Below are 14,697 nucleotides of genomic sequence, written 5' to 3'. Positions count from 1 at the left end.
AAAGGCGTGTAACTACGCTCCCGATGGTGTTGTGTGTTGCCTACTGACGGATCAGTGTCGTGCGGGTTACGCGTCGAGGATCATGATCTAAGACCACGTCGGTTTCCTGGATCGTCTAGTTCAGTCGTTTACCTGAGTGTGTGTGTGCGTGTGAGCCCGCGTGCGTGTGTGTGAGTGGGTCCCCATCCCGCAAACCCTCCACCCACTCGCTAGGCGCCGTGAGCAGCGGCGTTAGTGGTCAGTTTTCGGGCGACGAGCGGGATTCTAGCAGCCAAAAAATTTCCCAAAACAGCTAGTTGAATGAGTAACAGTGCGATGGTGGCCGTGGCGATCTGCTGTATATTGGTGCTGCTAGCCGTGTTTATCGTGCTGATCATAGTGGTCGGTTCGACGATGGGCGAACCGAAGTGAGATAAGCTCCAACTGGGGCCAGGTCACTTCGCCGATGGATAGCCAAGGCCCCCCGGCTGTTAGAATTTGGACGGATTTTGTTCCACGGGTGCTGCCGCTACTGCTGCCGTTGCCGACGGACATGGCGACGGTGATGCGGGTAGTGGCCGCGACGAGTGTGCTCACCAACATCACCATTACCACCGCCAGCAGCACCGACCCCACCCGTACTGTGTCCGGCCCGCGGGTACGCACCCGTGGCCAGTAGCCGTAGCAGGTGCGTGTATTTTGGAGCGTGTGTCCACCATCATTACCATCCCCAGCGTTACGCTATCGCGACGGTAGAACAAATGGCGTAACGGTCCGTTTTAGTGCGTGCCAGGGCATCGCAAACGGTAGAAGCGCGAGTGTGAACCAACCCCGACCACCACCACAGCACAACCGACGTGCGGCGTGCGTACGAACCAGCGCAGTGCAGAGAGCATGATGGCAGAATGTACTACAGCAGCGAAACGAAACCTTCCACGCGCAAACCGGCAGGACGAAGCTGTTGACGATCGACAGAGTTCGGGAAGCTACCGGATAAGACACCGTTGCATCCAGGATCACCTCACGAAGTGTTTTGATGTTGGGCGTAATGAAGAGTGCCGGATCTTCGAACAGTAACTCTCACCTGGAGTGTTGTTTCCCTACACAAGCTTCCCGGCCCTTTGATGGAAGGCGAAGCAACATACAACTGAAACACTGAATTTTCACGCTAGATACTCCCTTCCATCCCTTCCTTTCTCGCTGTACCACGCTTCTTCCAAACACTGCGTAGCTCAACCGCCGTAGAGTGAAACAGCAAATACACCCATACGTACGCTTGTTGCACCGATCGCACCGCTCTCGACTAAGCAACAAAAAGAGGAAAAAAAAACGGGCACACACTTTGTTCATACTGCGTTCAACACGTGAATAAAAGAAGAAAGAAATACACACGACACACGAGCATGGAATAAAATCTTACACACCAATTCTACACAGCCGTCTAAGAGGGGGCACAAACCAAATAAAATAAAATAAAAAAACACACACACACGAAAGCAAACCAAAAACAAGAAAAAGGCTAGTCAAACACAAAAAAAAAACTACAAATACCTTCAACAAAACGAAAGAAGAAAACAAAAGCAGCAAACGAAACAATTTGCTGCGCGAAAATGTTATTGCGCCCACGACGAGAGAAGACGCCACGACAAGAACAACAGCAAATGCAAAAGAAGCGTACACATAAAACACATCTATCTAGCGCAGAAAACAGGCAAAAACACTTAATGCTACTTTAAAAACCTTACTTCTAACTACTAAAGAGACTTAGCGATACTTAGGTTGCATGATTCTTGTGCACGTGGGCGTGTTTTGCGGTGGTGAAACAGACCGAATGCACCCGGACCGCTGCAGCAAAACGAGTGAATTCACGTTAAAGAGAAAAAAAGCAAAAGCAAATGGAAGCTCGAGAAAAGCCGTGTTACGTGTACGATTGGTTGTACAGGAGCTTGCGAAGAATCTGTAAACTCTCACGAGAACACACACACACACGCACACATACACACTCACAAACACATGTACTTAGAGTTTTAAGTAGAGCCATCCGGTAGCTTCCAGAACGTAACAGTAAACGAATGTAGGTGGAGATGTATGAAATGATTGCACATCAAAAAAGGAAAAATTTAAAAAAGAGAAAAAAAATCGAAATATAACAAAAAAACAGGAACGAATGGAAGATAATTCTTACGAAACATTATATGATTTTAGTGCCGCAAATCGAATGCACCTTCGCATAAAATGTAACCGGTGCGCGAACGGTGATGTTAGTGCGTTGGAAATTGTCTTACAACTAGTTTTCAGTTTTCAGGCAAAAACAAACAAAACCAAAACAATGCTCCTGGGATCGTGGAAAAGGTAAGATTCTGCGAGCATCACTAGCGCGCACTAACGAACACATATCGTTAAATAGCAAGAACAGTATAATGAGGTTGACTTAAAAACAAACGCGTATAAAACAGTGTTACAGACAAGGAATACATAACTAAAACTAATAAGCGAATCATGTACAATGTATGGAAGCATGGCAAGTTCGGCCCAAAGTGTGGTAATATACGAGCTAACCAGAAGCAAGAGCAGATCCGTGCAGGGAATGCAGTAAAATGGCTATGGCGATGTGATCGATTGGTACGATCATCGGCAACGATCCGAGTTCATCGGCCATGGAACAGAGCATGTGAGGAACGGAAACGGTTGGCTTCTATTCCGTTTTTACCATTCACTAGGATAGTGTGCTGAAGGGTCATTCCGTTATGTCCGGCGTGTAGGCTAGGGTGTTTGTTAAAGTTTGTGGTTTTTGATAAAAAAAGAGAGTTGGAAAAGATAAACCTTTGGGCATTCTTCCCTCCCAAAAAAAAACATAAATAACCCGCCGAAGGCAATGTACACCACTTGGTCGTGGGACACGATCGGTTCATTTTACTTTCCAAAAACTCCGGTATAGTGCGGCATGTGGACTGGGAGAGCGAGCGTGCCAAAACAAATCAAACAGTGAACCATAACCAAAAACAAAACAAACAAACAAAATACAGCACAATACGCGAGAAAGATAACAAATAGGAAATATGAAAACCAAAGCCGAACATAACAAACAAAACAAACCGAGGCGCGTGTATGTGTGTGTAGTGGGGTTGGTAAATCGCTAGTCGTGGGTAGTGCGATAGTGTTAGCTGTAGTAGTTATCCATTACTTCCATGTTGTTGTTGGCCAGTTTACCGTTGTTTAATGTGCGCAACAGAATGTAGTTAACAGAACAGCCTTGTTTACCATCGTAACGCATCGAATGCTAATTTGAGAGTATGAAAGAGCGAGAGGACAAAGGGAGTGGTAAGAAAAACAAAACAAAAACGCAGAGAAAGAGACTCAAATAACAAGGAATTGTGGATGAAAGTAAAAGATGTTTAACAAATCTTCGTATCGTAATTTATTTTCACGAACAAATTCAAACAAACACCCATAACAAACAACAGAAACAGATAAAAACAACACAACACACAACATTTGAAACAGTGATGCAATGAATGCAAAAAAAAACATGAGAAAGCATTGATAAAACAAACAGCGAGAAAAAAAAACAACAAACGTACATACAACTGTGACAATAAACCGTTTCGGGCAGCAAATCAACTACACACATCCCATCGCTGAACGTGAAACATGGTTCATTTTGTTCCGATTTGTGCAACAACTAATCGGCGTCAAGACTGGCCGCTAATGATTGAGTGAGTTGAGACTGTTTCCCCACCGACTATCATGCTGGTAACCCATTGCAAGGGACACACCGAAACAACAGGAACTTACACAAACACATACATCTCGTCCTTCTGTGTTGTGGTTTGCTAAAGCGAATTAACTTCTCAAGTGTACGCTCCCAACATGCCGGGGCCATTTCGTAAAAAAAAAGGACAAACCAGTGCATTAATTATCAATCATTGGCGCTCAATTGGTTGGTTCGTGGCTAAAATTAGCCTGCCATGGCAATAGTTGGCAGCGAAAGCAGCCTCAGAAACCGGTGACATTCGTTATGCCCACCCGATTTCGAAACCATCGAGGGGCTTTTATTCGGGTCAAGTGGCGCAAGGATGCGCTCTTGCTGGTTCTCTCTCGCTCTTCCATGGAGAAGGGGGGGACATCGCAATTCGGTACAGTTGACCCGGTTCCTTCAGTAACAGCATTGTTGGCCGATCCTTGGTGGGCCTGCAAGTGAAACAATCGCGCACCGCAAGCGGGAACAATGAAGAGAGAAAAAAAACCCTCCGAGCTCTCGGCATGATGTAATTAGATCAAAGTGAGGTTGTCAATTACGGCCGGTTGGTTCTTGGTGGCTGGTTTGATGTGACGGATGAAGGTTTTCCATTCCTCTATTGGTAGAGTGTACGTTGCTTGGGTACAGAATTTTAAAGGTTTCACTTCAATAGGAAACTAAACTGTGTGCTGGATGGAAAAACATTCAAAGATAAGTTATGGTGGAAACGAATTTTAAGTTGCATAAGTTGATTTTTAAGCAGAAAACCCATACTGGATTTATCGAATTATTAAAGGCAGATACACAGTCAATCTGTCCGTCAGCAGTGAATCTTTGTGAAGCTAAAGATTTCTCAAACATCTGATACAAAATATTTAATTTAATAGGCCGGCAGTTAACGGAATAAGTGGCCCAATGAGTAAGTTAACTCGTCTCCATACGCAAACGTTCCCGAGCCCAACTTTCTTATCATCAGTACTAGGTAAATGCCAATAGTTGGTAAACATGAAGAAAATTTGAATCTTGTGCAAATTAAAGGTTCAAATTTAGTTTTCTTAACTTTGATTCGTCTAAAGCAGGTTTGTCTTAAAATTAGTATTTTATTCGTGACATGTTCCACTTTTAGATTCCGAATTGAGGAAATGTCAGTGTGTATTCACAATCACGACTGATTTAAGGCTTTTCCAAGAAAGTTCTGTAAAACAGCCAGCTTTAGATATTATTTCTTCAATGTATAATTGTATTTGATATCAATTTGATTGTGTTGTGATTTTGATTTTGAGGTGCTTCTAAGAGTATACCTTTCTTTAAAATATTGAAATCTGCCCAAGTGTTATAAAGTTATTAAACTGTTAAAAAGAGAGTGAGATATATTTTTGTTTTGTGAAGTTTTACACAATTTTCCATGATGCTAACTTTCCTTATGGTTAAATTATAGCCACCATTAAGGCTTTATAATAATCTGTTACGTTTTTCCACCAAACAATTTCTAAGTAAACAACTTTTGTCAGCAACTCGGTTGCAAAAAAAAGGGTATTAATAATAGTAAATCCAAAAAAGCTGCTTGCATTTAATGTATGAAAATACAGCAAAATGAGTAAAAAACCACACCTAGTGCATGTTTTTTTTTATGCCCTCCGAGTTGGATGCTTAATTGAAACCCGAGATGAACTGTTCACCATTCATGAGGAATTTAACAACCACCCCCTTCGTCACACAAAGCAACCACCGTACGCTGTCCAACTCACGGCCGGCCTTCCCATGTTTGCCATGTTGATGCTGCAAAACGAACGAGTCTTTCATTTCCGCTTTACGTTCGACCAACGTTTACGGGAGGAAGGTGAGAGAGAACTGGGAACTGGAATACCCCGTTGAGCGTTCGATGCGCTCGATGCATTCGATGTGTTTGCGTGTGTGTGTCTGTGTTTGTACATCGACACGCGAATGCCCGTGAAAGTTCGATCAAATTAAAAACCACTATCGATTTGTGGAAGAAGGATGGGTTACTTCGAAACGATGTTGAGTTAAAGAGAGAGAGAGAGAGAGCGCAATGGAAAGGAAAAGCAAAATGGCAGGAAAAGCAACCCTTAGTGTCTGCGCTGCGCCTTAGTTTCGGGCATGGTGGAAAGTGTCCGTGTGCTGAGTTGGAGCTGCCGATGATGATAAAACCTGGCCTCCTTTCGCCTTCGGTTTGGTGTTATCGAATTCGAATCCGGTGCACGTTGCTCACGTTGCAACCGAGCGCGATGGCACGTGAATCTAGGTGAAGGATGCTGGCTAGCGCTAGTGCTGCCACCGCTTCGACACCGTCGTATTAATGACGTCTCTATAATCTGGAGCTTCGGCGGATAAACGGCGATCGGTGGAGGCGCGGAGTTTTCGGCGGATAGGCAATAGTTTGGCCCAGTTCTGTGTCCACCTCATTGTCTTCTATGGAATTCCCACGGGCAAGCGAGACATGCGGAAGATGTAACGCTTCCCATTTGCAGCGTCGTCCGCCTATCCGAAGCCTGCCGTTGCTGGATGTCACCAAGCTGTTCACGCTCAGCAGGGCTCGCTATCGACAGAAGCGTGCTTAATGGAATGCACTTCTGGGCTTTTGGTGTTATTGTTTTGATGCTCCGTTGCCAGCGAGTGATCACGCGCACTTGATACGCTTTCGTTAGCCTTTTCACGTTGTGCTTCGGCATCTTCATCTTTGCTCGCGCACGATTGCTTCCACGCTGGTCTATTGTTTGCCGCCTGTCTTTCAGCACACCAAGCTGTCTGTGCGCTTTTGTGCGCTGCATGTGTGTGTGTGTCTCCCTTGCCTCCGGTGGGTTTTGTGTGAATTACAAACCCGCATTCTTCGGGCATTGAAGAACGAACGAACGCTTAAAGTCCCAGCCACCGAACAGAAGCGCCAACGGTACAGCGCCGGTGCCAAGCGCTGCATAAAGGTTGTTTATTTCCTGTCACCCTTCCGGTATCTTATTAGCGGATGGGTGTTCCGCGGAGAGAATAGGCACGGCGATGCACACGCTTCCGGTCTGTTGTACACCCGGTCGTTGCGCTTTTGTTGGAACCACTTCAGCTGTCACACGATTGTGCGACGGTGCGCGACTTCAGATGGATGGTGCGAAGGCTCCCCCGGTACCTTCCTGTACCGAGGTTGGCATGGTTTTGATGTGCTCAAGGTTAGCCGAGCAGCCACTTCGGTAGGACAGCAAGAGGCGTTCTACACTTTACGGTAGAGTGATACTGCACAATGTGTAATTATGTGCCTCCGCCCTTGCACTGGGCTGTATGTAATCATGCACGGGTGGGCTTTCGCTAGCGATCGTCGTGTCACCTAATGTATGTATGCGTTTTGTAATGTGTATGTGTTTGTGCGTTCCTTTTTACCACCCTTTGAAAAAGGGACACGAAAGGGAATTTTTATGGGTTTGCCATGTACGGTATATTTGATGCAGCTGGATGCAAATGCGAGCTAGGGGATTGCTTGTGAGGTGCGTAAAAGCTTCTGCTGTCACATCTTTTAGTGCGACGTTTGAAATAAAACGTTGCAGTACGGTTCTTTTCTGTGCAACCCCTCCCTAACCGGCGTGAACGCGTCTTGGTTTGGGGCGTATTCCACGTGAGACGATAGAATCTGCCACCATGCGCAGACCGTGCAGGCTATGATTGTGCATCGCATGATGCAAATTGGCAGTGAGGTTTGGTGAGACGAAGCTGCATCAGCTTCTTTTCGTGGCACATACCTCCTGCAGGCGTGCGTGGATGTGAAGACCGCCTGGTACCGAAACCACCAACAACACTAATTACCTCGATTGGTGCCACTGTGGTTGTAAATTGTTGGGTTCACAAGGAAGTTTCCCGAGTTTTACAAAAGTTAATATGATAAGTGCAATATATATCAAGCTTAATTGACACGGAAGTGAAAGATTTACTCACTGAAAGTCATCACCTACTCATGGTGGACACAGAAAGGCATTATATAGTTTAAGCCGTATCTGAGTGATGAAACTTGGAAACGGTAACGTACTCAGTTATATCGTTTGAAACGAGCCATGAATTTCAAATAACCAACTTCATGAGACACGTGTCAGTTATATTCCATCAGGAAAATGCACGGCAATTCTACCCCCACTACGAGTCGAGTTTCCAGTAAGCAACTATAATTTACTTCAGGAAATCACAAATTGGTTCGATTTGATCTCTAAAGACGGGAACTCATTTTGGCCAAGAATTTTCCGTACTTAATTACCAAAGAAAAGATGTATTTCTGATGGTCAATTATTTGAATGCTGTTTAAAAATTGTTCACCAAGAGCCTCCAAATTAAGGCCAAACGCGTTGATAACTTATTTGTACACCTACCACTTTTCGCCGTTTGGATGCATTCGTATGCAAACATGCGTTTGTGCGAGTTTGCTAGTAGGATGTGCAGGGTTATTCATGAACAGTTGAAGGAATTGAGCACCATGCGCACTACAGGATGGTCACACAACCGAAATCAATGTACTGCTCGTTTTTATCATTGTTGCTAGTGTGTTTCTCATGACGATAGGCGGAGAACATTTGGGAAAGAAAGCCAACATGAGGCGATGTGTGTGTGTGTACGTGTGCGTGTATGTTACAGTGTACAGCGATACGTTACGATAGCAGAAAAAAAAAGTAAACCACATACGACAAAGCACATCAATCAGTATGCAGGCAGGAAACCGAACCTGGACGTTAAAACAAAGCCCGAACGGAGATGAATCGTACACCAGTAACGCAAACAATTATCGATAGGATGCAATAGAAGTATATCATTGTTGAACCATATTTACACTGATTAAAATCCACCATAGTAATGCAGGCACCGGACAAACAGTGAACAGCGTTAAAATTGTAATCTACCAGTGAATGTTTTTAAATGGAATAACAGTTGCATGTATCATTGTCTCAAGGATTTAGTACCGAGCGAATTCGATGTTTACCTGTAACGGACACCTCTGCCCAAAACAATACAGAGCAAATAACTATACAAAATGCTGCTTCCCTGATAGACAGGTGGAAACCGAAGCAGAAGCCCCAGGAACACTAATACACGAGTACGTAGCTAATACCAAAACCATCTGTGTAAGTAGTGTAAGTTAACCTTGGATACCTGTTTGCTCAACCCAGCGCACATACACACATAAAAAAACACGCAAACAAAAACACAGAAAAAGAGAGAGAGAGTGAGAGTAAGAGAGAGAGAGAGAGAGAGAGAGAGAGAGAGAGAGCAGCCGTGAAGCAAAGCGTTTCGATGAAACCGGCTCGAAAGAGTGGCAAACAAGCGTGCGTTACGCTAAATCGGAAGCAATGTGGGCTGCATGTCACTAACGTCAAAGTCCTGTCCCCGGTGAAGGGAGGGGAGAGAAAATAGTTACGCATGGGTTGATGGAAAACATACAACTAAGAAAAATACACTGAATAATGCTCGATGCGTTCCGATTGGTGCAAATGAAAATTAATAAAAGAAAAGTTAAACAGTACTGGTTAAACTGGGTTGTTGTGTTATTCTTAATCGGTTGATGGATGGTACAAAATGGCGGTAAGAACATGAACATTGCATGAACTTGAGCCGCAAACGCGTATAGTGGAGTGGATTTTTGGAGTTCTATCACTTAAACAATTGTTAAAATCTGATTTATCAGCTCCTGTAAAGGTTGATAGCCTCATAGCCTCAAATTATCTTAAAGTAAAGAAAATTAAAAAAAAGCTTCCACTTGGCACATTTCACATTTAGCAACGAACGGAACCGCGTTTGATGATGGAAGCATTCCTGCTGCTTGTATTGCCGTTTGTTATATTTAGGCGAACTAATGTCGGGGTTGTACCGTTACGCGACAGGCCCCTGATGGTGTGCCTAAAATAGGGTTTGCAAAACTGAAGAGTCATCCATGTTGGACATCGGACCGTACCGAGAAGCGCAGGGAACGGGAAACAATAGCAAAGAACAGATGACTCAACAAACCCGCCACATACAATCGCACAGCCGTGTTCGGGTGGGTCCCACAATTCGGTGATAATTTTTCAGGCCCTAGGGTTTGCCGGCCAACTGATTGTCGATCATTGGTGGCATAATAACACCACCCAATCGGTATGTTGTACCAGTGTCCAATGACACTGCCAGAAGCTTTTCGCTTAAGTGAGCAAATGGTGATTGATTGTGCACATTGTCACTCGGGCGGGGTTTGGACATCGGTTTGGGTTTCTGGTTTTAGCTTTTTTTTAATGAATATTTACTCAACATTGTTAGGTGTCATGTGTATTGGTTAGAGTGATGCATTACACAATTCGTAATATTTTCTTATTCATATTTCTTACGCTTATTACTTTAATTAAAATTCACCCATAGTTGAGCTTTAATACACCGTACTTACATGAAATCAATATCTAGAGATATTGATATCGATTATTTGATTTAGAAACAAGATAAATATATTATACTTTGCTCTTGTTTTTAAAGTGGTCCATCTCATTGGAGCTACAGCAATCGTTATTAATTAAATGAAAAATAAATATATAGGTACCCAAACAATTGAGCCACATCCTTGTGCTATTATTATCAGTAAACTTTCATCTTTGTCTTTTGTCAAAACATCGCTGCTACTGTGAGTAGCTATGCCCATTATGTTAGTGCAAAGATTTCTTTTCAAACTATGCTCAACCATAGGTGGCCATGTTTCCCAATCTGTGGGACGACATTAAATGCTGAAAAATGAAATAAGCTACTGTTGTGGGCACATGGCTGTGTGCATTTGTTTCATTTCATGTTTTTCTTTCGTTTTCTCTGTGATATTTATTTCCCATTCAAAGCGGATTGCCGTATTGCGAACTTTATCGTGAACGATGTGCAAAGAGCTGGGAGCATTTAATGAGCACTCTGCGTTGGAGAAAGAACAAAAAGCGCTAACAACGCTAAGAACCACTGGGCGTCTCCATGCCAAACGGCAACGCATGAAGTGCGGTCTCAATTTTCTCCCAGTGGTGCCCATTTGTATATGAGTGGGTATGTGTGTGTTTGCATGGGAGAACAAGCAGACACAACCACGGAAGGCACCATTTGTGGGACGGTGTGATACAACGCTCATAATCTTTTCCCTAGAACTAGGCTAATACCGTGGGCTGAGCTTTTAATGCTTTCGCCAAATAGCTCCCCGATTCGGGAGGGGGCGCTATATTTAAAAACCCATACCCGCACATCGTTGCCTTCTTTTTCGTGCGGGGGGGGGGGGCTTGGATTTCGATGTTGTTTTGTGCGTTTGGGTGTGGCACTGTGTGGTGTGTGATAATGATAGCGTGTGGGCGGTGGTGGTGATGGCCGGTGATGGTTTCAATGTGGAGCCAAAACCAAATGCAGTTGGACTCGGCATGGTAGTGTGTTTGTATGTGTGCCGTGGGATAATTTGGAAGGGGTGGGCCAGGAGCTTATCGCAGTGACGTAGTTGAGTTGAGTTGATGAACGAGAAGCTACTCATGCAGAGACTTCGGTTGCCATAATGGAGTAGGATTATGCTTTGCTCGACGCTAATCGTTGATAAGGAATCCGAAAAGACAAGCAAAGTATGGAGCAGATAAGATTCCAGATTTCGAAATGCCGTGTCGCTCCGGGCGACGATTCTTGCTTTAAGAGTAGAATGTAATTTGTATACTTTTGTGACTTTACCTAAAGAAATAAAAATGTTTATTGTTTGAAGAATCAAAATATTTAGCAACGTATCACACAACTTTTGCTTGGTGTGGCTACGTTATCATATCATTTAATTAATATGCAACCTTTTACTTTGAGTGCTTGTGAAGGATCCTTTCACGCCAAAGGGAGAGTAAAAGGAAATAAAGAAATAAAAACCACTGTGATTCCGGGCTGCCAACGCTATTATATCGTACAAAATGGGGAGAGAAAAAAAACCAACGTTCCAACCCAACGGATAGTAAGAGAGTGAATATTTGATCCGTACCCACACTATCCAACAGCGTGTCCTCTGCCTAAGTTGACCCCTTTGGCTCCATTAACCGTTCACACACCGTGACGGCATGGAGCTACTTTTCCGGCTAGAGAAAAACAGGGAACAAAGTGAATCATTTATTACCACATCACAACGACGAAACCGTCATTGATGGAAGGGCACCTCGTAATGTACGAATTACGATAAGGATGATGGCTGTGTTGATGATGATGATGATGGTTTGCATGTCGGATGGAATCTAGAAGCCACCCAAACCCTTTACGCTTTCATCACAGCAGGGCAAATCTAATTTTAAACTTTGTCTCCTCGATTCCGATTGAAGAGACACTGGGTGGGTTTGCTTTAACGAACCAGACGAACTAGTGATGGTGCTGTCGCTCCATCCGCCCAGTGGTGCCTTTTTAAGCGAGTCCGCTTTATCGGTTGTCCCTTTTTGTTAAGCGACGCGTTCTGGTGGGTTTCGTAAAATCACCGACTGACGGAAGTGGTTGAAAAAGGTGCTTTAAATGTATTCCAAAACACTGGTCAGTGCGAAACAAAAGCAAGGAAAATGCCATAAAATGGTGCAACTTAAATTGTTCCTGTTTCCGAACGGTTGTCATGTTCCGCGGATGGAGACGCCTGGTGTGTTACAGCGCTGCAGCGATTAAATGCAAAAGCACAGATCGATGCTAAGCGTTCCAGCGTGATGCGAGCGAGAGGGAAATAAAACGAGTGCGTGCCAGGCGTGCCAGAACTCCACAAGCTACAAGCTGCAGCATCACAAACCTGTCACTTTCAACGATAGTTGTGTGAAATTTATCGGAAAATTATTCATGATAGTTACGGACAGCCGTGAAGCCAGTTTTCAGCTTCGAGTTTACGATAAAGGAACACGGAATGCAGCTGGAACGGAATGGCAAAAAAGGGAGCTTGTCATAAACGTAGACAGCCGTAAGTTTGATACTGGGCCCTTGCTGCGCGTGTGCTACTGATCGTTATTTTTTTTCTATCGGAAAACATAATCGGATTCTATTTCTCGATTGTTCACGTGTGCAGGAAAGCCAATGGGTGCACATTACTGAACTGTTCCGTTGTCGAAGCGCTTTGAGTTAATATAAGAATTATTAAACAAGCAGCTACAAATAAAAGTATCTCTCCTGAAATATTACCAATCGTTTCCTATCTTGAGAATTAAATTTAAGAAGACTTACTTCCCTACCGAAATCACCTTCGCTTTAATCTTGATCGGCAAATAAGGGAATAGAAAAAGCCGTACAATTCCCGCCGCTCTGTGATATCATCATCCGCCATTATTTGCACAAGTAGTCCATCGCGCTCGAAAGTGTTTTCGCGTACGCGGAAAATGTTCCTTCGCGTACTTTTGATTCTTTGCGCGAGAGAAATCCATCAAAAATTATGTTTGACAAACAACAAATATTTATCCCGTGATCGCTGACGGTAAGATGGGGTCGATTTGCCGCGTCGCGCCAGCCCCAGAAATGATTCGTGCAGTGCGGAAAGAGTGATTGGACGCAATTAGACGGCATAGGCATACCTTGCAACATGTCTTCCGTGTGCGGTGGAGTTTCTTTGGAGCAGTTTTCCAGAGCAACAGAGTCGACCCCGAAGCTTTCGTTCCGACTCGGTTGACACTAAATGGACGGATGGATGGATGGATGCTTCATTACCGTTTCACTGGTGGAAGCTTTTGATGCGCCCTGCTGAAGGATGACAAAATGAGATTTTTGTTGTTGCCACTGTTACGATTCCATCCAAAATGGAAACGCTCCAATGGGGGAAACTTTCTGCCGTGGGAAACGATTCGTCCGGGTTGGGTAGCTGCTGGCACAGAGTAGACCACGACGGTGTTGCTTTAGGATTTTGAGCGATGGTTTAATTTCCTTTTCTATTCTTTCGGGGCGAATGGTGCAGCATCTAGTGAGTTCGAAAGCGAAGCAGAGCGCTACCAATAAAAATGGAACCCATGCGACATTTTTCCGTTGCTGTCAGATGGAAAAAGTGACAGAATGTTATTGTATGTGTTACTGTTAGTACAGCAGGCGATGGTCGTTATTCTAAACGGGCTCGTAAATCAATTCTTCAAGCAAGATTACTTCATCTTAAAGGCATTATTTGAATAATATGAAACTATTAAACTTTTACTTTTTTTAGATTTTGTTAAGCTTAGCATTAAGCTCAAATTAAGGATTCTTTGAAAGACTCTTTCTTTAATAATTTAAACATTAATCTGGGTTCTTCACAATCAACTTAGCTACTTTTCTGTGACCTTTTGATCACCTGTGGATACCTCAGACAAAATTGGTCCAATTCTAGACAAATTCATTAATTTTATGAGTTTTTTTGTGTAGCTGGACTCGTCGTCTACTTGAACTTTGTTGATGACATTAACATTTTATTGCTTCTCTACGCATTTCATTTCGGCGGACAGAAGTGGAAAACGATCCGATTTGACTTTATATATGAGAGAGAAAATTTTCAAAAGAAGTCGATTAAAGTTGATTTAACTGTTCTGGTTTTTAAGTTACAGTGGTACGTAGATGCTTGTTAACGGAACATAAGCGACATATAAGATGTAATTTTAACTGTTGCGCGAAGCAAACTATTAATATATCATGAAATGACAAAATAAATAAAGAGGTAAGGTAAATTACAATACCGTAAACTAGATTTATTCAAAATAGCCAACAACAGCTTTGGTAACATTTTTAATTCTGCCTCGGAAGCTGGAACAAGCTGATGCCACAACTGATGCCAGGGAAGGGCCACTCAAACTGACTTAATCTTATAAGTTTAAAATGAACTAAACCAATTAAAATTAAACTAAAGCTAGTTTTCAACTCACTGGGCTTTAGTGTAGCTAGAAGTTCTGTTTTGGAAGTTCTGCGCCTCATAAAAAATAGTCTTTGGATTATTTTTTATTTTTATTTTTTTGAAAAATAGATAAAATTTGTCAAAAGCAGACATTTCACCAATAAATACATACCAAGCTACTTTT

At 43.3% G+C, this 14,697-nt stretch overlaps 1 protein-coding gene across 1 annotated transcript; it reads left to right on the top strand.

The window, feature by feature from the left end:
• The first annotated feature begins 300 nt into the window (after positions 1 to 300).
• LOC128708876 (uncharacterized) lies at positions 301 to 531 on the top strand. The gene has a single exon (XM_053803855.1). It carries the CDS (start codon positions 301 to 303, stop codon positions 409 to 411), a length of 111 nt encoding a protein of 36 aa, XP_053659830.1. The 3' UTR covers positions 412 to 531.
• The last annotated feature ends 14,166 nt before the right edge of the window (positions 532 to 14,697 follow it).

This window comes from Anopheles marshallii, chromosome 2, assembly GCF_943734725.1.
Source record: "Anopheles marshallii chromosome 2, idAnoMarsDA_429_01, whole genome shotgun sequence".
NCBI classification, from domain to species: Eukaryota; Metazoa; Arthropoda; class Insecta; order Diptera; family Culicidae; genus Anopheles; species Anopheles marshallii.
This window is presented reverse-complemented; position numbering and strand designations above follow the sequence as displayed.

Bases quoted from the DNA above. Each gene is read 5' to 3' on its own strand.
- LOC128708876 (XM_053803855.1), top strand. From the start codon at position 301: ATGAGTAACAGTGCGATGGTGGCCGTGGCGATCTGCTGTATATTGGTG.